The sequence below is a fragment of the Oculina patagonica genome, chromosome 6, assembly GCF_052425735.1.
Source record: "Oculina patagonica isolate OP01 chromosome 6, crgOcupat, whole genome shotgun sequence".
Classification (NCBI taxonomy): domain Eukaryota; kingdom Metazoa; phylum Cnidaria; class Anthozoa; order Scleractinia; family Oculinidae; genus Oculina; species Oculina patagonica.
The window spans coordinates 34,602,038-34,623,849 of record NC_135763.1 but is presented as its reverse complement, the minus strand read 5'-3'; the positions used below and the strand labels follow the sequence as shown (position 1 = coordinate 34,623,849).

Below are 21,812 nucleotides of genomic sequence, written 5' to 3'. Positions count from 1 at the left end.
CTTAGAGCAAGGCGAGAACCAACAGCAAATTCAACCCACATACAGTACTGGGCTGGACTCGAACCCAGGCCACATTGGTGGGAGGGAAATGCTCTCACCACTGCATCAACCCTGCTCCCCAATATTGAAGCATTATTTTGTTAAAAAAATAACTTGTTTTGTGATTGTGTACTTACATAACAGCAGCAAAGCACACTTTAGAAGATTTATTTGTCAAATTTAAAAGGTTGATGACAAAGGAACATGATCTGAGGTATCGAGTCAAGTTGTGTTCTTACCTAAAATTTTATTTATGCTAAGACAAAACATTTGAATGTCCATTTACTTCAAAACTTAATAAAACTTTCCACTCTTGCCCTTTATTCAGCTTGGTATCTAAGCTCAAGTTGCACATTCAACACTAAAACAAATCTGTCATTCATATGACTTGTTCAAGATTCAGATCATACAAAACATAGACTGTTCACAGCCCTCCATTGTTTTGTATTTTTGATGAGCACAGGGAAAGAATGGTGAGGGAGGGCGCAAGCACAGAACGAGAGGTGCTTCACTTGCTCCTGACCCCTTCCCGGGGCCATGCTTTGCACTCAAGCTTGCTTTGACTATCGTTCACCACACCGACTTTCTCGCTTTTTGTGTTGAAAAATACAGAGGCTGTAGACAGTATCAATACATAACACTATGGAAAAGTTTATCATTCATGGATGGAAAGCAGAAACTGGAAACTTTGGTTGCACACACACCAATTTTCAGTAGTTAACAATATCAATTCAGTTATGGCCATCGTTGCTTAAAACGTTACAAGAAATTCTCATAACTAACTTTTTAAGTCTAATGTAGCAATCTGTACACATCTTAGAAAATGTTGAGCTTTGAAGTGATGAAAGAGAAAAGATCATTTAAAGTGATAATGATTTCATCTTGATATTCTTTGTTATGATTTGTATAATCTGTAACAGTTGTTTCATGTCTTTGATTGCGACACATCTCCCATCCGATGAAAGTTGAGCACTGCAGTCTAATTTTCACTTGGCTTGTCTTCCTTCTTTGGTTCTTGACTTTCAGCTGGTTGTACTGGAGTGGGGTCTACAGGTTTTGATGGCTACAGGAAAAATTAAAAAGATAAAACTCAAGTTGGTATATAATACACAAATTTCACTTCAGTTGGTGTATCTGTTGTGGTTCAATTTTATCCTTTGTGTAAATTTTATTTTCCTTTGTTTTAAAATCATTATCATGCATTTTTATACCCAAAAACAAAGGAAAATAAAATTTGAACCAAGGATAAAATTGAACCACAACATATCTATGAATAAGATACACAAAGCTTAAATTATGCCAAAGGAGTTTCTAGCCTGTGAACAGGCTCTCCGGTCGGGGAGGGGGCGAAAAAAAGAAAAAAGGAAGAGCGGAGGGGGGCTGGGAGAGAGAGCCTGTTGACAAAGCATGGAGGCAGCCATTCCGCCCCTTTTTATAAACCTGTCATCATCTGTCACTAATCTGTCGACAACGTGTCATCAACTCCACCTTCTCCGCCTAGATGCATTGGAATGTACCGTATTTACTCGAATAAGCGCCGCGGCGCTTATTAAATTTTTCGCGCCTCAAGTGCGGCGCTTATTCGAGGGCGGCGCTTATTTGAGGGCGGCGCTTATTTAAAAATTGGACGCAAGAAACAATCGAATATAGACGAAACTTCTACAGTAACAAAAAGAAGGGACTTAATTTTGATTGTCAGGATTCGTCTCTTACGGAAGAGAGTTTTTGCGCTTGCTGTCCCGACAAAGTTTACGGCCTTCACAACGTTAACAGAACTACGTATTGTAAGAATTTTGGATAGAAAAAATAATGGACCAGCGAACTTTGAACTGCGAAACATTGCTTTTGACGAAAAGGAATTTTCAAGGCTGTTTTAGAGTTGCTTTGTCGTGTTATTTTAAGTTACACGGAATTCCTCGAATAAGCTCCTCATCGTGACTGCGGCGCTTATTCGGGGGCGGCGCTTATTAATTTCTTGGTCCCAAATACGGCGCTTATTCGAGGGCGGCGCTTATTCGGGGGCGGCGCTTATTCGAGTAAATACGGTAATTAGAGCGTACTTGAAAATGACAGCTCGCGGGGAAAAAACCGTGCTTTTCTCCAATATGGATCGGAGCGATCCTCATTGCCGCTTTTGTAAAAAGTCTTTGAGCAGTTCAAAAAGGGTAAATTCTGTGCCGGTTTTCGATGTTTCTAAAAATAAGGAACTTCTTGTTGTCCCCGGACAAGATAGCGTCGTCGTGGCAGAGGCCTTGGAAATCCTTGGATTACAAGTAGAAAAGAAAGAGGGGTTTTCAGTTCTTTGTTGCATGCCGTGTGCTCGACAAGCTGTTCGCCTCTCTCATTCAGTTTCCGTCTTCACAAGCCGATGCAGTGAACCGTCTTTAAGTGTGAAAGACCCTTCGCCTGACTCATCAATCGCTGGCGGATCTCCCGAAAGAAATACAACGAGTACAAAACGATCGGTGGAGTTTCGTTCGCCGGCCGGTGTTACACCTTCGGCAAAGCGAAATAGAGATAGTGTTTCCGCTATTAAAACTTCGCGCAGGACACTAGCTTTTACGGATGAAACAAGCGAGGATAGCATTGAAGTCCCCCTGGTAAATAAAGGTGACGGACCTACACAACTCCTACGTTCGTGACATTTGTAACCTTTGCCGTTTTATGTTGAGTTCGGTCTTTCGACCTTTTTTTGCTTCTGACTTCTTTCTGAGGGTACTGTTATTATTTGGAGGCTTTATGTATTGAATAGAGCCGTAAGATTGTGGCCATTTAAGTGTGTAGAGGTCATTAGTCCGCGCTGCGTGGTTTCCATTTGTAGAGTTGAATGACACCTCTAAATCTGTACTCTGCCACATGTTGTGCTAGTTCAGTTTGTTTTGGCTCAATTATATTTGCAAGATATGCTTTAGGCTCTCAAAATGTTCGCCCTGGAAGGACAAGATCTGAAATGTTCCGTGAAAATGTAAACTACTTGCATTTTATTGACGCCGGGCCCGGCATTTTAATCAATACTATTGCAAGATGTATTGTCTTATCACGGATTTATCTTTTGTCCGGCTTAGCCAGAGACTGTTTCAACTTTACTATGAAAAAGCTGAAAGTTGGTTTTAGAGAGACATTCTGTGTTGTAAAGGCTATTCTTCTTGCATTATTTTGATCGAGCGCTCTGTCTTTCAAGCTCGACTTTTAGGATTTTTAACCTCCTTTGTTCGTTGCGTAATGTTGGCATGACCACATGATTCAAATATAAATTTGAAAACTTTACGCGCAAGTCCTGCTGACTGCTTTGCGTTTTGTATATGCCACTATATGGTTTAGTTTAGGCAAGACCATGGTTTCGATCCTCCATGTGGATCTCATCAGTTGCCGGTATTTGGTTTTCTTTAGTTGCTAGCGCAACTTGTTCATGTACGAGAATGTTAGACATTCCAAAACTGACGTTTTATCTAAACTCCACAACACTTTTAGTACACGTGGAAGAATTTGAAAAATCAAACTTTTCCCAAATCCAGTGGGAAGGATTCCAAAGACATCTTTTTTCTCGGCCAGTGATCGTAAGCAACGTTTCTGTTCCTCTTTAATCTGTCGTATGTGGACGAAATCTTTTAAAGAATCGTCCAACGCACGTTCAAAGAGATCGTTCGTAATTCGCAAAGACGCCATGTTTTCACTTCATAATAAGCCACATTCCATCGCGTCCGTGTATATTTACGGTGTCGGCAAATTGAGATATGTTGATAAGACCTGTCAACAGTCAGTGATTTGACCAATCAGATGTTGCACTAGAATCTCGTGCACGGAACGGCGGCAAAAAAGCTTTGTCTGCAGGCTCCCCCGATTTTGAGTCCCGACCCGACACATACATGTAACTCGGCTCGCTCCGCTCGCCGAAAACACCATCGGGAGCCTGCTCGCAGGCTAAGGAGTTTCTTGCAAATAGATTAGGAGTAGAATAGGAGTATTTAAACTTATCAATTGTACTATTTGATTGACAATGTATGATGGATGCTCAGCACTGTTACGATCAAGAGTTGACCAAAATCACGTGATATGCTAGCCTGCAATGCACATGACTGTATTTTAGCGAGCGAACGCATTTTGATCAGGCGAGCACCATATTGGATTCATATTCAAGGGAGAAAATTTAAACAGGTTCAAATTAAAAGGACACTGTCACTGGGATTTTCTGCTTTTCAGTAAAAAGTGATAAAATTGGCGAGGTACTCTCACTCGTTTACGAAATGTGCCTAGAACATCAAGATGAAAAATATTTAATATATAGTAAATTGTTTTTGGAGTGGGGAGCTGTCATTAGATTTTAGCTTGTTTTTCCAGGTCACAAGGGCAGAACTTGAAAAAGACAGCCTAACTTTTTCAAGTTGAGATCTAAAGTTTCTGAAGGCATCACAAATATCACTTGTTTATATAGCTTAAGTACACTGGCATAGTAATTTTTAACAAAACTGGACAACTATTTATAGGTTTACGTACGTCTTAAGGCTCATGCGTTTTTGAAGTTTTTGACAGTGTCCCTCTATAAAGAGTAGTTTTTAAAAACAAGATTCTTGTTCGGCCAGGTCAAACAAAAGCAAGATTCACAAAGGTGTTTATATCCGTTACCAAGAAAATAAATTTTTCGAAAAATTAATCCCATTTTTTTTAGCTTGTACCAGTCATACTAGAATTTTCTGTTCCATTTTGAACAACTCAACCCCATACCCAAACTTGCTTTCTGGTATTGTCCTTTCCTACCTGCCTTTCACCATCTTTACCACGTCTGGCCCAAAAAGGTTTACCCCAGGGAGGCCTGCCAAATGGGGGCCCATGGGGTCCACGGGAAAAGAACTGGTGACGACAGTTTGAATATCCAGCACCAAGGCCTATGCCAATCCCTAATGTAACAGGCCAGGCAGCTCCTTAAAAAAGAAACATAAGACAAAATATTACATAACTTTCAAACAGAAAGTGGTAGTAATGTGCAAAAGACCCATCCAGAAAGTGTTTTCAATCAAATCAACATTGCATGTGCAGTACACGAAAAAGGAGGGTTCATCCAAGATTGCGATGAAAGTGGTCCTCCAGTGGGGTGTTAACATAACATGACCATTATTTAATTTCCAAGTTCACAAGTGCATTTCTGAAACTCCTGACAGGGTGGTTATGTTTTTTCCTCATGACCTAAACAGAAGCTAAGGGACACTCCATTTTATATCCACACCCCGTATAGATGAGATTTTCTGAATGGGCTTTGAAAGTCATTTCTGAGAGGGTAGCGCTGGCATTCGGCATTCTCTGATCTTTTCACAGGCGGACCACCCTATGTGTTCGTGGTTAATAATTGTTGACATAAGGTCATGTTGAAATCAATGGCGCATATAGAAGATATCTAGAGAAACATTACATCGGCTTCGATTTACTACAAAATATAAAGTTTACTCTAAATGATTCAATAAAAGTTAAGATGAAATGTTGAATGAGTCTTGTGTCGTGTTTTTTTGCCTCCCCGAGCCCTTTAGGCCGTTATTTTTGCGAGATCATTTAGCGACCGGTAGAAGAGAGAGAGAAGAGAGAACAAGGCAGGCAGCTTTACCGCCGGCGGTCGCGACCTTGTCTAATTCAAGCTGGAACTGACGCTAAACCATCACAATTCTCGCCTTAAAAACACCGGCATCCGATCGAATAGATATTTCTCTGTCCTTGTGCCGAATTAGAGCTTCACACTTCCAATATTTTTCGAGAAAAGCGATCCCGAAGTCTCAAAAGTAGCTTTCTCCATATGATCAGTGCAAAATTCAAAATCAAAGGAATTTGAAACATGCAAATAACAAAAGAAAATTTGCCACATCTGTCAAACATCAAACGAACGCCCTTTGATGTTTGCGTTGCGTTTGATGTTTGCGTTTGATGTTTGACAGATGTGATGTATCTTCTATATGCGCCATTGATTTCAACATGACCTTATGTCAACAATTATTAACCACGAACACATAGGGTGGTCCGCCTGTGATCTTTTGAATATTTTCTGAAGGGGTTAGGGAAAAAATGGCTTTTTTCTGAAGGGGTTTTAAAAAATCAGGTTATTTATGAAGGGGGTGTATCACTTTGACCTTTTTTCTCTTAGGGGGTAAATTTTGACTTACCTCATCAATAGGGGCGGGGTGTGTGGATATAAAATGGAATGGCCCTAAGCTACGCTTATACCATTTGCATCTTATTTATTTGCATTTTTTTTACTTTCCAGCGCTTGAGCGAAATTGATTTCTTTTTTCAATGCTTTATTTATTATTTACTGGAATGAAAAGTACACCATTAAACTACTGAGTACTGAGTAGTAAAAACTGGAAAAATTTCCGCACAGCCCCCTACATTTATTATGCATGCAGAATAATTAATTATGTATGCGCTCTATTGTCTTTTAGACAATGAACAACTCCCTAAGGTTTTGAATATATACATTGATAATTACTACTTACTAAGCAAATAAAAGAGGATTTCATCGCGCGCGTTCCTTTTCTCTTTTCCTCCCTTCCCCTGCTCCGTTCTTCCTTCCTCATCCGTCCCTTCCCCGCCACGTTTCTATACCCAGGCTCTCCTCATCTTTTTCGTTTTTTCTTTTTTCTTTTTTTTTTTTTCCACGCCGGGCCTCGAACCCTTTACCCATTGCTTACCTCTGGATTACAAGTCCAGCACCTATACCACTACGCTACGAGGTTCAGTTGAGAATTGCCCCTTGAAAAATAAATTTTATTTCTTCCTAAGACATGAAAACAAAGGAAAATTTACATTACAATCTTTCTATTCACCGTTTTGAAAGCATATTTCTCATTGCACGAAAACATCCATTGTATTTGCCGATTACTGCATCCCTGGTGAATAACAGAGAACGTCCCAGTTTCGCTTGTTTATTCAACGGCGTTTGCTTGGAAGCCCTCGTCCCTGTAATGTCTTATCGAAGTCCTTTTACCAGTTAAGTTGTTTACATCTTCGACTTCTTCTCCTTGTCCTGGTCCGGTGGTGATGTCGTTGTTGACTTTGAATGCGCTTTTCAAGTGCTGCGGATTATGAACGCGCGTAGCAAACAGTACATTTAACAGTGGTTCAAGGAAACGACCTGCTCGCGACATCTATGTAACATGTATACACGATGTACGGAGAAAAAACAACCTGAATAAGACGAACTTTATGCCGTGGCTGATATTGTTCGCGATTTCTTTGCCATTTCTTAGAGGAGAGCAACAAAATACGCCGCAACAAATGGAGGCGAAGTAGGAGGACTGTATTTCGACAAGAAGAAATTCAAGGGAAAACACGAGGTAAAAACGACACGACAGTTAATAAAGCAATGAATTTACTCCGCTCGATATTATCGTTTTCGGATTTTCAATACTCGCTGTCCCTAACAACATTTTAAAGCTAACCCCAAGGCCTAAATCGTGATTTTTGTACAATTTATAAGCTCGTCTTTAATTTTCAAACAAGATGAAAGTGCGCAAAATTTATCATTTGTTTTCGATTTTCCTTGGTTTTAACGCTAAAATTCAAATATTTCGCTTGTTTTTTCTAAGTCTTAAATTAATTTACCTGTTTTTGAAGCGAAATCGGCCAAAAATCGCTAAATTTTTCTAAGTCTAAAACTATTTTGGACTTAGAAAAAAAAAGGAAAGTTAGTAAAACAAAGAGAAGACTTAAACAAAGAACTGGCTCTCTATTGTTCTGGCTATTGTTTTCAATAAACAAAGAACTGTATGCATAATAAATGTAGGGGGCTGTGCGGAAATCTTGCCTAAAAACTCAATATCGCATTCGCTAATTATAATCTGCGCTAATAACTTATATTAAATGTAACAAATATTCAGATACTACTATCATACATTACAGTTCCTACGAAAAAATTCTCCGAGTTAGCGCACATTGTTATGCACAACTAACTTCCCTTTTACCTTGTTGTAGCATACACCTTACGAATGTTAACTGAATTGTGTACTGTACAAAAGTAATAAAACTAAGCTTACTTTTGAAGAACAGAAGCGAAAATAAACCACCAAAAACAGCTCCACCAGCTGAAAATGCAATTCAGTGTAAACCAAACAATAGTATATTTAATCGACTGCTAATTTTCGAAATACCGGTTTTAAATGTCGTATCCACGAAGCACCGATCCCATTTTCTTCCAACTTCTTCTTCACTTGGCCTTCTGGGCGCCATTTTGAATCCTGTTTGAGCCCGCGCGATTTTCCCACAGTCGTATCCTTGGCGCATGCGGATGGCGAAGTACCCCCTGCATTGCCACATGTGTCCTCTTTCTTTCTCTCTTGAGCCATCATGCCGGCGGTAAGAATTCTAGAAAACTATTCTACTATTTTGCGATATCTGAACGCACTAATCTTACGGAAAAGGCTAAAAAATAAAATATAAGGCCCTTACTCTCAGTTTGAACACGTTTTACGGTGATGTTGGCGCTATTAAATGTATATTTTTTCTCGTGGAACGCCACGATCTGCGAAATTACAGCACTTCGATTTTACGATAGTCGAATTCTTTTCCACTCTGATTTTACAGTTTTATTACTTATCTACAGTCTTATACCTGCCTTGAATGATAGGCCTTATGGCGAAAAAAGGCCTTTACAATGCGAGATGTAAAACGCAAACTGTCCTGAAAGCTTGATTTTTTTCAACAACCAACAAGTTTACTTGACCAGACTAGAAATCAAGTGTTCAGGTTATGCTAGCTTTCTATTCTTAAATGAACATTTTTTAAATGTCAGAAATGGTCATGGGCGTTTTAAATCTGTTCAGTGGTTATCTTTTGCCAAACCTTGAAACAGTACAGTATAGTTCTTGTGTTTGTATTAACAATTTTTCAGTCATTTGGTGTGGGTAATTAACTACTATTCGTCTCAGACGTCCGTGGACAAGGGCTTTTTTTCGGCCCGCTTCACAGACCGTTGGTGTTAGTCTGCGGTTCAAAAATTCTGGTCACGTGATAATGATTTGATGGCTCTGCAGTTTTCAAACACTGATCACGTGATGCCATTTTCACGTGAACAACCAAAATGGCATCACGTGATCAGTGTTTGCAAACCGCGGAGCCACAAAAACATTATCACGTGACCAGAATTTTTGAACCACAGACTAAAACCAACGGTCCATGAAGCAGGCCGAAAAAAGCCCTTGTCCACGGACGTCTGAGACGAATAGTAAATAAGTGGCTAAACAGAGCAGTTTTCTTATTAAAAATGTATTTTCTAAACCTAAATCCACAGTTGCACATGTATATCTTGGCAATCACAGTAAATGTAAATAAACCAAAGACCAGTCAACTCAAAACAGAAATATACAAGTAGTGCTGAGTGCGTCAAAGTTCATTCATGTGCAGTGATTTCGACTTTGTTCCTGTTTGGTCGAAGAAACACTAAGCTTTTATCTTATGGGTCACTGTTAAACTGTTCTGATATATAAGGAAGGTCCATTAACATCTACATTTAATTTAGTCGGTAAAGTCTGTCAGACATCGCACCAAATAAATGTTCTTCTAGTAATGCATTTACAGTCGTGCATGTTAATTAGCGCTTTCATTACTTTAAAAAATACAATAGTTATTTGGTGGTTCATAAACTGTGTGTTTACATGTATGGCAACAGGGATCCTATTCTAAAGTACTGGTTTGTGTTGCCTAGGGGAAATAAAGCAAAAACTGAAAATAAGAGTATGTTGTTCATCCTTTTTTTTGATGTTTACAGAAAAAGAAGCAACAGAAGAAGAAGACGCAGTTGAAATTTACTGTGGACTGTACTCATCCAGTCGAAGATGGCATTATGGACGTAGCCAACTTTGTAAGTAATGTTACTGACTGCTAAAGCAATTTATATCATGGCTTGCCGAGCCGTGCAGTCAAATTCAGTATATATATATATGTAAGCATGCAACATAACCAGTAGTGTTAACTGATAGCGTAAGCAAATCACCTCGCCAGTATTTTTTTTTTCTTGTGCGGGTTTTGATGTACATTTCCACAGGCAATGTTATAACACATTTAGTTCATGCTTTTTGCTGTGCACTTTTAGGTTTTGGTGCATTTGAAAGGTTTGGAGAGCACTGAAGAAGGTAGAGTTGCTCTGGCTTTTGCCTCAAGCAACTCTTGCGCTTCTCTCTTGCTATCTAAACTTTCCGCTTGCACCATAACATGATAGCCCACAGCTTAAATTATAAACCAAATGTTAATTTGTGTCTCATGAGGGTTGTCTAAAAGCTGTTTAATTCTCAAAACGGCATGCAAATGTAAACAACAGGTCAAAATTCTTCTTTCATATAACATGTAAAATGTACACTGTATGAATGATTGTGATCTCACTTTGGTTTGATCAATATTGTTTCTAAGAAAAAGTACACTGTTAGCAGGGACCAACCTTGCCTGATTGGTATGCCATGCTTAGGGCCACCTTCCCTAAGTGCCAAAATATTTTAATTTTGCAGGAACAATTTCTCCATGAGAGAATAAAGGTTGGTGGTAAGACCAGCAACTTTGGAAATGACCTGTCCATTGATCGACAGAAGAACAAGATCACTGTTGTTTCTGACATCCCGTTCTCCAAGAGGTGAGGATGGTAGTAACTTAACACTGTAACTGAAGTACTAAACAGTGAGCGCAACACAATGAACCTCAACTTTGCAATGCACCATCTTTTAGCAACTATTTATTCACTTCACTGATTGTGCTGGATTCTCATTAAGTTTTAGGGCCTCTTTACATGAGAGCCAAGATGAGTTTCGTCCCAGGATGAGCCAGTTCATCCCGGGATGCTGGAACATAAGTCGCCCCGCCCAAGTTGAATGGCATTTTTCGTCATGTTTCATCCCGGGATGACATTTCATCCCGGTGCTTAGGACAGGGATGAAATCGTCCCGGAATGAGTTCATCCCGGGACGAAATCATGTAGACAGCAACAAGAAAATGACCAGACACTGAAATGAATTCATCCCGGGGCGAAAGTCATCCCGGGACGAAAACTCTCATGTAAAGAGGCCCTTAGAGTAGACAGCTGAGATAGGAGTGTTGTTTGAACTGTGGTTCAACATCTATACTACAGTAATTCATCTGTGTATAACTGGTTACAGATATTAGAAACACTAGCTTGGCTGCTGGATGCTGCATCAAGTGTGTGATAACGATGCTTTTTTAAAAATGTTAACAAAAGCTTATGGTGTGGTTGACATATTGTATGATGCACAATCAAGCAGCTGTGTCTTTGTTTGTCATGGATATAACATACCTTGTTTCTTTGTTGTAGGTATTTGAAGTATCTTACCAAAAAGTACCTCAAGAAGAACAACTTACGTGACTGGCTGCGAGTTGTATCCTCAGCACAGACTACTTATGAGCTGCGATACTTCCAGATTAATAATGAAGACGAAGATGAGGAGGGAGAAGATGAATCTTAATCAGATTCAAATTTGTAACTCTACATGAATGTCTCAAATAAACAGACCTAGAGGTTGTCTAGCAGTACAAAGTTGTAGTTGATGTTGAATGTAACCATGTGTAGAGCACAGTCTGTCATAGGAATTTTGATCAAAACTTTAATAAATCAACCTAGTGCTTTTAGACAGGAAGCAGTCTCTTTTTTGCTCTAACAATATTTTGTGGGATTATTGCGAAAATAGGGAGCACGATATTCCATAAGTGAAGCACTGAACTGTGTGGGCGCCATTACTTGCCCGTGCCACTCGTCGCTAGAATATTGTGGTTGGTATTTTTGCGTTCGTCCCACAGATTTTAGAGCAAAAGGCAGTCTAATGCTTTTGCGGAAGTTAAAGAAAGCAAGCACTGTCTACAATTTTCGCTTTTCCCCTTTCCTCTTGTGGAACAGAAACCCGTTAGTCTATGTTTTCTATGAGAGGTCACAGTTGTCTTGATGCCCAGATCATGTTACTTTCTCTGGCTGGGGAACCATGATTTGCACACACGGCAAATGAAATGACAGATGACAGCATGAAACAGAACTGCTGATACATTATTGAACACTTGCACTTTAATGACATACAACTATTAAACCTAATTATTGCCTCAACAGAACACTACATGGGGCAGTTCACTTTGACTACTATTTTGTTTCAAAATGAAACAGTTAATCTTTCCCTTACCTGGCAGGCATAGAAATGGGAAGGAGAAGGGAAAGTTTGAGTGTGAGCAAAATTCAACCACCCCTGCCCTTACCCCACCCACCTTTCCCTCTGTACACCTGGCATGCGTTGACTATATATACTATTCGAAGTACACTTCAACACTGATAACATTTTAAGTTTACCTAGAACACATGTTATATTAACTTAAGTTGAGGTGAAATCGTCTAATGAGATAAATAGATGTCTTGCCAAACATTGCTTAAAAAACTGATCTTGCCAGTTTAGTCAAAGCTAACAGTGCGAATCACAAAAGTGTAAACATTAAAATTATTGGTGAAATGTTAATTTCTGAGGGAAAACTAATCAGAACTAAGACGAATAAACTGCACACCTAAACAATAAAATAATATTTATAATTCCTGAGGTTTGCTCTACCATCTTATTGGTTGTGGCACAATTAACATGTCAAAATCAAGAGAAAGTGTTCACGCTTTTCAGATTCGTGCAGTAATATTTTAATACTGCAAGCCCTGTAATACTAGCTGAAATCGTCACTTAAATTGTCCAACTGGTAATTGTAACCACTTGAGTTAAACTTTGCAGCAGATTTTGAAACTATTAAAACTATTTTCAAGACTTGCATAAACAAAAATTATATCTCGGAATATATTTCACTTATACTTTAACGTTAGAGCAATTTTTGATCAAGTGTTGTAAAACCAAAACCAAAGTAATCACAAAGGCCTCTCACAAGGACACGGACAATCCAGTGAACCAATCAAAATTTAAGGCGAATGCATGAGCTGACACGAAGTGTGGGGAACCCTTTGTTAACGAGTAATGATTAGTTTTGGTTTTACTTCTGGCTGGTTAAGAAAGTTGCACAAGTTTTTCAAACCAGTCACTTAATGTAGCAATGCAAAACCAAAGACAATTGCCCTAATTTACAGCAAGGCGCCTAAATGTGTAACCACTTTTAATTTATTCACATTCTTTCGTGCAGATTTAATCAAATCAAAAGCTGTGGATAGCTTGCAGTTGACTTCTGATTGGATTAAATCTGCACGAAAGAATGTGAATAAATTAAAAGTGGTCACACTTTTGGGCGCCTTGCTGTAAGGCATCACCGCATGAATTGAATGATTCCTAATTTACTGATCCTATTAACCCTGTCATTCCCAAGAATTTTTTTCTTACAGACAAGTGCCTGAGAATAAAGAAATTCATCACTAGGAAGATTTGTCTTGATGTACCACCAAATTCTTAGAACTAACATTAAAAAAGTTAAGGAGAATTAACATTTCAACCAGGAACTGCAAGGATTAAGTTTTTTAGGGATGGACCACTATATTCTTGAGGGGGTGAGTTTGGGGTTTGGCAATTACCAAAAATTTCCTGCACATGAGCAAAAACAAAAGAGTTCTGTAAAGCGAGGAACTTGAGGAAAATATTTGAAAAAAGCCAAAAAGTCTTGTATAACTAAACGCTGTATGGGAAAAAGGGTTTTTCTTAGAGAATCCCCCCCCCCCCCCCCCCACCCCCCACGGCCTCAAGTTTTTTTTATTCTTTGAAGAACACTGCACAGCCGGATCATCCGAACTCTCAGCAACGTGAGTCTGGAAACCTCCATGGCGTTCAGCAACTCCTGGGACGTCGCGAACTAAGCTTAAGTGTTTAAACAATGCCTTATGCTGTAGCCAGGGCTGGCTGTGTTCTGTCTAGCTCAGCCAAGCTTGCTGCCCCGGTGTTGTAATCAAACAGATCTAGATATGGATGGTTAGCTATAACCAACCTTGGAGCCATCCAAATACAGTCTCTAACGACGGACTCTTCCGACTTACAAGATTGTGGTTAAAAGGGTTAATTAATTTACTTTGCATTCGTTGTTGTGTTCGTACCCTGGTGGTGTGGCTAGAGTTATCACTTCTGACTGAGTATCATTTGCAATACAGTCTTTTGACTCTTGCTGATTGGCACAGTCTCCAACAATTTCGACATTTTCCACATAACCTACTTGTGTAAAGTGGAAGGGTGCTCCAATCTTGCTTGATACTTTCACTTTGCCTTGACCAACGATGACAAGAGGTTGTGGTATCTCAACACTCCTTTCGAACGAGTATTCGCCTTCTTTTATTATAACGACTTGATTCACTCCCTCAAGTTTCATGATCCTTTGAAGAAAACTGCTTAACTCATCTGAGCTCTCAACAACGTGCACTTGCAGACCGCCATAGCGTTCAGTAACTGCTGGAACGTCCCGGCCTGAACTCAAGTGTTTAAACACTGCTGCAGCAGTCAGAGCTTGTTGTTTTCTGTCCAGCTCAGCCAAGCTTGCTGCCTTGATGTAGTAACCAAGCAGCCAGGTAGGGTCAGCTTTGATGGCAGCTTCGGCATCATTCAATGCAAGCTCTAACAACTTCTCGCGCTCATACGCAATGTCTTTCTTTTGCTCGGCGGATTTTAAGTAGGTCGAGGCTCTGCTTGTCAGAATGTGTGGATTGTGTGGACTTGAAATTAGTGCCTCACTGTACAACGACAGTGCCGCGTCCACTTGGCCACGATTAAGACATGTTTTGGCTTTTTCCTTCACCCTTTTGATGGACTCCACTGTGGGCGAGAGTGTAATGTTCTCAATGTACACGGTTTTATCTAAGTGCAGTGGGACACCTTTAGAGCAGGTAATTTGGACGTTTCCAAGGCCAACCATCACTGTGTTGTTAGGAAGTTTTAATGGTCTTGGTAGCTCGAATCTTCCTTCTTTCACTACAATCACTAGATTCTGAGTGTCTCGTATTTCGGCTGTTTGAAGAAGTTCTTGCACCGTTGTTACGACGTGGGCATCACAGCTTCCAAAACGATCCACAACTGCAGGGATTCTGGCGTACTGCGACGGAAACAAATGTTTAGCAACAGCTGCTGCAGTTAGTGACGGACCTCGTTTGCCAAGATGTGCAAGACAGACAGCCTTCCAATAATAACCCTTCACCCAGGAGCGATCTGCAGTTATTGCGTTCTGAGAGGCCTGTAAAGCCTGTTCAAGAAATGTCTGTTTGTCTTCCACTGAGCTTTGTTCTGAAAGATTCACACAGGTTGCCGCTTTGTTACTTAGCACCTTGGCATCGTTTGGCGACAGGCGTAAAGCTTGATCGTAGAGCTCCAGTGCGCCTGAATAGTTCCCCATCCTGAACAGAAAGTTAGCACAGTCTTTGGTCCTCCTGGTTCGTATTAAAATTTCATCAAATGGAAGAGTTTGGTGAACGGATGTGTTACGGCCTGGCTCTAGCTGTTGACATTTTACAACTAGTTCTTGGAGACGTGAGACCTCCTTCTCGTTTCCTATAATCTCGTGTACGCGTTTTAGACCCTCGTACGCCTTTTCCACGTTTGGGTGAATTTCACCAAAACCACTCTTATGAATACACAATATTATCTCCGCAATCGTTCTGTAGAAGTTTAAATTGCTTGTTAAAAAGTTGTGTTCTCTTGCTGCAAAGAAACATTCTAGCATGCTACTTAAAAACACGACTGCGGTTATTTCGGAACCGTCACCAACAGCGATCTCTTCCACATTTACCTGAGGCTGAGGCAGGGAAGCCGCAATTATGTATATATGGGGCCAGTTACGTTTTAGAGTATCCATCAGTATGTCCTCCGAAGCTTGAGGATCGAAACAACATTTTACACTCATGGCAGCCATTACCCCAAGTATGTAATGAGTAGAAGTAGGCGGTAGTTTCTTGCAGATTTCCCACAATTCGTTAGCATACGGTTTAGCTTCCTGTACCTTTCCCGCTTTACATAGTAAATCACTGATTTCCCGAAGAAGAGTTAAAATAGAAAGGACATTAGACGGGTAATCTACCCTGGCAATCTTGAGGGTATTCTGATAACGTCGCAAAGCAGACTGAGGATTGCATAAGAAATATGATTCTGTTCTTGCAATGTCTAGTTGCAGTTCTACAAACTTATCCACACTTATTGGCAATTCTTCAAGCTTCAATAAAGCTTTGTAATATTCTTCATACTGGTTTTCCCAACAGTAAAAAGTAGAACTGTGCAGAAGGACGTCAAATTTGACATCGACATTCACTTCAACTCCAGATTCTTCTAACTCAATCAGCTTCTTCACAGCGTTGTCAGAGAGTTTCTTCGCTTCTTTATCAATTTGAGGAAATGAGCAGTTCTGTTTTAATAAACTTGTTTGAGCCATCGTCGAGAGGAGCAAATCTGGCTGATCAGCATCGCTATACACCATACGTAAGACTCTCAAATTGAACTCTGACAGCTCAGCGTGGACCCGGCTGAAAAAGGAAATATCATCGCTGAAGACTTCTTTAACAGAGATGCACAATTCTAGGAGTTCAGTGTTATAAAGAGCATGGAGACTATCTTCTTTTAACAATTTCGACTCTTCCTCCATATGATTTTTTAACGTGCGAAAGCTCAGCAGAAGAGCAATGACAACGTCTCGTTCCTTAGTTGCGTTTAATGCACAATGAATAACTCGAGTGGCTGCCACCAATATCTCTATCTTCGCCGATGTGGTGAGGCTTTCTCTGACGACTTCTTGAACGAGTTTATGGACAGAAAATACTCTACTTTCTTGGTCGACCGAGAAAAGCGAATAACTAGACAGCACCTTGAGGATGGAATCTACATCAATCGCACAACGTGTACCCTCTCTCAATTCCTCTTGATCTAATCCAGGGAAGCCAGGATTGATGACAGTAATAGGAATATTATCAGATTCTAAAAAGGCTGCAATACACATCATGGTTGCAGCAGCGGGCGATGTTTCTGTTAAAATTTCGAAATTCATCTCCCAGGTTGTGTGCACTGACAGACGGTGCTGAGCCTCTACACTAAGCGCTGTAGCTGGTTGTTGCTGTAAAAGACGGAGCTTAACAGCTCGATATTTTTCTAGGTAAGCTTTAAAGCTGCAAGGTATAGGAAGAGCAGATATGTAAGCTGCTGCTTGCTCGAGGGCTAATGGCAAAGATCCCAGTTCTTTTGCTAACAGAATTGCATCTGGGTCAAGGGATTCTTCTTTAAAACTGGTTCTTTTCATTAGGAATAACGCGCCTTCCTTTTCACTGAAACATTGCAGCTCAAACAAATCCTCACTTGAAAGCTTCAAGAATGTTTTGGTGTCTTTAGCACTTCTCCTTGTTGTTAGCAGTAAGTGGCCTTGCTTGAATGCGTTCCCATTTCTTTGCCAAGGCCCTTTACAGATCTTCTTCACGCCTGTGGGACACGTTGAATCTTCCAACTCATCGGCATTGTCCACTACAAGAAGCCATGGGCGTTTCTTCTTAGATAACAAGGCCAAAAATCTGTTAAGAGTGTCATCGACTTTCTCACTTGTTGAGGCGGCAATATTCAGAAGAGCAAGGTTCTCGACAACTGATTCACATATATTGTCATCGCTCTCCCCGTTGATCCAGAACACGCCACCTGGAAAGCGATTAATACATCTCCAAGAGAATTCTATAGCGAGAGAAGTCTTACCACATCCTCCAAGGCCACATATAGCTTTAGTACAACAGGAAGTCCCGGGACGATTTTCAGAACTCTGATCTGGGTCTAGATTTTGTTCTAGCCATTGCAGAGCTCCCTCACGGCCAGTGAACGCGGTTAATCTACTCGGTGCAGTGAAGAGCGCGTCGCTATCTTCGCCATTCTCTCCTTGCGAGGCGTTTACTTCCAGTGTTTCTACTTTTTCCTTGATTTCTATCACATCCTTTTGTAAACCTGATACTTTGATTTCCATGTTGGCCAATTTAGATTTTGTTCCAGTGAGTTCCATATTGATGTCCCGCAAACATTTTCGCACATCTTCAAGATCGTTGCTGATGAGGTCAAATTTTCCTTGAAGATCGTCTCGTTCACTAACCAGCTTATTGAATTCGTCTGTAATACATAGAATTGTGCACATCTTCTCTGAAAGGTTAACTTCAACTTGCTTTATCTTCGCTTCCAGCTGTTGTCCTTGCTTGGTAAACTCTTCTCTGTTTAAATCACTTTGTTGTTTTACCTTCTGAACAGTCTCTTCTGTCTCCACATCAAGTTGAGCAACTTTATCTCGAACATCAGCCAAATCATCTTGGCACTTCGTCAGGTCTGCTACCAGTGACTGACGGAGCAAATGAAAAGCCTCGACTTCAGATTCCCTGACATTTACCAGACCATTATTTCTTAAGTCTTGCAAGTCTTTGGATGATTTCTGGGCCTCGTTGTCAGCGTTAAAGACTGGGTCCTTCAGCAGATTATCCAGATGACCAAATATGATATTGACATCTGCATCTTGAAGTTCTTGCTTTGGAGCATGCGCCCAGTGATTTCTGCACTGGTCTCGAGCTGAACTCAAAACTGCCCGTGTGACTGGAGGGTTGATAAAAGGACACCATTCTAACAAGTTTAAAAGACCACCAAGGTCTGTGGTGCCAGCATCAACGACAACTGTTTTACGTCTTCCAAGAGTTGGCATAAAGATTTTCGCTATTTCCCATGCCCCAGTTAAAGAACCCCATTGCGTTCTATCACTGTTGTCCCAGCAAATCACTGGCCGCCTGGACTTGTGGTAACGTTTGAGTTCCGTCTCCCACGTGACACATGTGGCACACTTTGGAGAGCCAAGTGCACAAGTACACGGGACAAGTGACTGTAGAGGCGGTTTGGAAATTATGTACTGGTACCAAGTCTCCATTTTCCGCTGGATTAGTTGTGTAATTCCATTTTTGGCTATGTTCAAGGCACATCCAACCATCACCCAGTTTTTGTGTTCTTTTTTGTCAAGTTCTGTCACCCAACTTGCCGTCGCCATTCTCTTTGTTTGCCAAGGCTGAAAAACTAAAGTATGAAATGTGAAAATGATAAACATGACAACTGAAAACTCGAAATCAACCAAAACAAATTACTTTAGTTTTGTATGTTTCTCTTGTTTGTAATTCAGTACAAACAAAAACTGGTACCGGTACTTTCCTTTCCACTGAATGGGGATGTTGATAGAGCGATTTTCAATTAGGTATAGAAAATAATTCAAAATTGTTTCTGATTTACTTCGCTGCGCTCTGTGATTGGTTTTTAGACGTAAGCAATCAAATGGAAAACCAAAATGACTGCTATTGTCTTCTATTGCCTGGTCAAGTTTATTAGGCCAATGATAGAAGCACTTTAAAACAATGAACTAATATGCTATTCTGAGAAGCTTTAGTGCGTTTGGCTATCAAGATGCAAATTTGTGACTCAGATGAATTTAATTTTAAACGAATTTAAATGTGAAAGCCTCCTGGTGAAATTTTAGATAGAACTTCCGTATGATGATTCATTTTGACTTTGAATTTTTTCATGTCACTTTGAATTTATTGTAATTCTCTTGACAAATGTTTCTTCTAGATAACAAAAATAAATGGCAGGCGTTTTTTTACTCATGATGACGGATCCATTCTAGAATTACCGGAGTAAATTCCCATTGTAATCATTGCGAGCATAGATCAACTAGGGATTCTCTGTGAAAAGACTAAAGTGAGTGTGATTTTTAATCGTGAGATCTGTCCTTGAGAAGGCAGAGACGAGGTTGCTAAGTGAAGAGGTTAAGATGAGAAGATGGAATATGATAGGGCATATCCTGCGACGAAACAGAAACAGCCATACCAACATAGCCCTATCATGGACACCTGAAGGAAAAAGGAAGAGAGGAACAGTGCGGGATGGCGTACATGGGGTGAGGCAAGAGCTGCTGCAGCCAACAGAGAAAATTGGAGGCATTCTGTGGAGGCCTTATGTGCCACGAGGCACAAAGAAGCTAGGTAACAGTAACATACTGCACTGTATCAATATTTTTTAAAACAAAAATCAAACAAAACAAAACAAAAAACGCCAACCCCGTTAGTTTGAAACCCCGATACGTCGAACAATTTTTCTAGAGGTGGTTGGCGTTGCACCATCGCCTACGAACGTCGATGGTACAAACAGGCGGAAATCTTTGTCATCTATGTCTAGCTGTCTGTGTTCGCTGGCTATAAATATATGACTGAACAAAGCATCCTTTACAGAATGACGTTTGTTTGTGTCTGAAGTGTACTATAGGCCACGAGCCGGCAATGAGATATGCGAAATCTTCCAATTAACTTAGTAATAATTGCCGATGAATACACCATTTTGAAACGTGAAGTATAAAATTTCAGTAGTCTTTCTACACAATTTACCCAAAAACGTCTTCAACACACGACTTTTTCCACTCAACAGACATCCGATCCCATATTTTTGGGATACTGTTACAACAATCTGGCAGTTGCAACATCATTGTCACGAATAAAATAAGTCACGCATTCATTCGCCACGAAACTAAAGCTTACTGACACGCCTGGTTCTAAAAACAGAATAAAAAACAATCGGTATTCCGTATATAAGCTAATCGCGGAAGAACCAATCGCTCAGAATCAGTATAATGTTATTCAAGAGTTTCAGCCTGTACATCATGGATAAACTTACTGCATGCTGGCGTACAAACATGGCATTTTAATACACAGAACATGACAGAAGAAAGATTTTTATCATTAATTTCAAAAACGTTTTAAAGAATGAATCTCAGCGTAAAGAGCGAATTGGCATAACGACTGTAAAAGAAATTATTTCGTACCGAGAGAAAACATTATTTTTTCGGCTGATCATACAAAGATATGAGTGTAAAAATGAACACCATTCGATCACATTCTGATCGAATAATTGTGATGAATTCCATTCATCATGAACGGAGTTATAAAATAAAATGTACGATTGTTTTAGAATCCTGATTAAGAAAATCTATGCACTTACTTTATATTAAGACGGAAATGTTCTATGACCAAGTAATTTCGTCTCACATTCCTGGCAGAGTAGCAAAGTGTTCCGAGCAGCGAGAACGTCCCGACATTTTCACTTTCACTCTCGTCGCGTGCAGCGGAAATGAAAACGCTGACATCGGCGTATTTTGATATGCTAGTGTCCAGTCTTCAGAGTCTTCTATGCAGCTGAACCTTTCGTGACTCGCGTGACTTTCGCCAGGCTTTCGTGACAAACGCACTGGTAAAAATTATACCTTATTGTTACTTATTTTTGCGGGAAAAGACCCTTGAAAAAAGGTTTTCGCGAAAAATCAAATCGCGAAATTATTTTCCAACAAGAGAGTATGATCTTCCTTTGTTCCCAATTATTTGGTTTACATATAACGAACACTCTTTGTGGATATAGCTTGCTAGTGTTTTCCATCAGGCTACACGCGGATATGGAAAAACAACAACTATCACTTATAGTACCATCAAACTTGGCGAGGTTACTGACTCCAACGCGCTCTTTCGATTGGTGCCGAGAAATGTTCGCAAACTGGTCCATGTCAAAAGTTAAAAAACCCATGCAAGGGTCTATTAGAGATGCTTCTGAAAGCATACATGTTTCAGGAATCACACACTTCGATTTCGACCTTCATACATTTATCTGTAAATTGATCTGACCGACATTCTGCTGTAGTTGAGGGACGTCATTGGTTAGTTATTGGAGAGATTAAGCATGACGTTTATTTTTTTCGCGAACGGCAAAAATTCAACTTCTGCCGCCTGCTGTTTGGCGTTTGTACACGGAAATGAGTTGTTTTGTGTTTATCGTGAA

General features: G+C 40.1%; 4 protein-coding genes across 6 annotated transcripts in view; 1 reads left to right on the top strand and 3 right to left on the bottom strand.

The window, feature by feature from the left end:
- Positions 1-21,812, bottom strand: part of LOC144656473 (uncharacterized) — a 228,987-nt gene that overhangs the window by 200,213 nt on the left and 6,962 nt on the right. The window lies entirely within an intron of this gene.
- On the bottom strand, positions 192-8,272 carry LOC144657042 (MICOS complex subunit Mic10-like). Its single transcript, XM_078517330.1, has 4 exons — positions 8,169-8,272; positions 8,055-8,102; positions 4,795-4,958; positions 192-1,102 (listed from the first exon to the last, which is right to left on the bottom strand). Exons 1-4 carry the CDS (start codon positions 8,245-8,247, stop codon positions 1,019-1,021), a joined length of 375 nt encoding a protein of 124 aa, XP_078373456.1. The 5' UTR covers positions 8,248-8,272; the 3' UTR covers positions 192-1,018.
- On the top strand, positions 8,310-11,554 carry LOC144657046 (large ribosomal subunit protein eL22-like). Its single transcript, XM_078517336.1, has 4 exons — positions 8,310-8,373; positions 9,785-9,877; positions 10,518-10,639; positions 11,333-11,554. Exons 1-4 carry the CDS (start codon positions 8,365-8,367, stop codon positions 11,481-11,483), a joined length of 375 nt encoding a protein of 124 aa, XP_078373462.1. The 5' UTR covers positions 8,310-8,364; the 3' UTR covers positions 11,484-11,554.
- The window catches only part of LOC144657003 (uncharacterized), a 55,850-nt gene continuing 46,780 nt past the window's right edge, over positions 12,743-21,812 (bottom strand). For 2 of the 3 annotated variants that reach the window (XM_078517274.1, XM_078517273.1), the window contains exon 2: positions 12,743-19,016. In XM_078517274.1, the coding sequence (XP_078373400.1) occupies positions 14,032-18,990 (4,959 nt within the window). In that variant the 5' untranslated portion in view covers positions 18,991-19,016 and the 3' untranslated portion in view covers positions 12,743-14,031. Of the gene's footprint in view, positions 19,017-20,984; positions 21,101-21,812 lie in introns of those variants that run through there. The other variant, XM_078517275.1, reaches the window with a different exon arrangement.

Excerpts from the sequence above, each read along its gene's own strand:
- LOC144657042 (XM_078517330.1), bottom strand. The coding sequence starts at position 8,247 with ATGGCGCCCAGAAGGCCAAGTGAAGAAGAAGTTGGAAGAAAATGGGAT. Across the intron at positions 4,959-8,054 it reads TTCGCTTCTGTTCTTCAAAA|GAGCTGCCTGGCCTGTTACA; the intron begins GTAAGCTTAGTT and ends TTCTTTTTTAAG. Across the intron at positions 1,103-4,794 it reads GTAAAGATGGTGAAAGGCAG|CCATCAAAACCTGTAGACCC; the intron begins GTAGGAAAGGAC and ends TTTTTCCTGTAG.
- LOC144657046 (XM_078517336.1), top strand. Across the intron at positions 9,878-10,517 it reads TTATGGACGTAGCCAACTTT|GAACAATTTCTCCATGAGAG; the intron begins GTAAGTAATGTT and ends TTAATTTTGCAG. Across the intron at positions 10,640-11,332 it reads GACATCCCGTTCTCCAAGAG|GTATTTGAAGTATCTTACCA; the intron begins GTGAGGATGGTA and ends TCTTTGTTGTAG.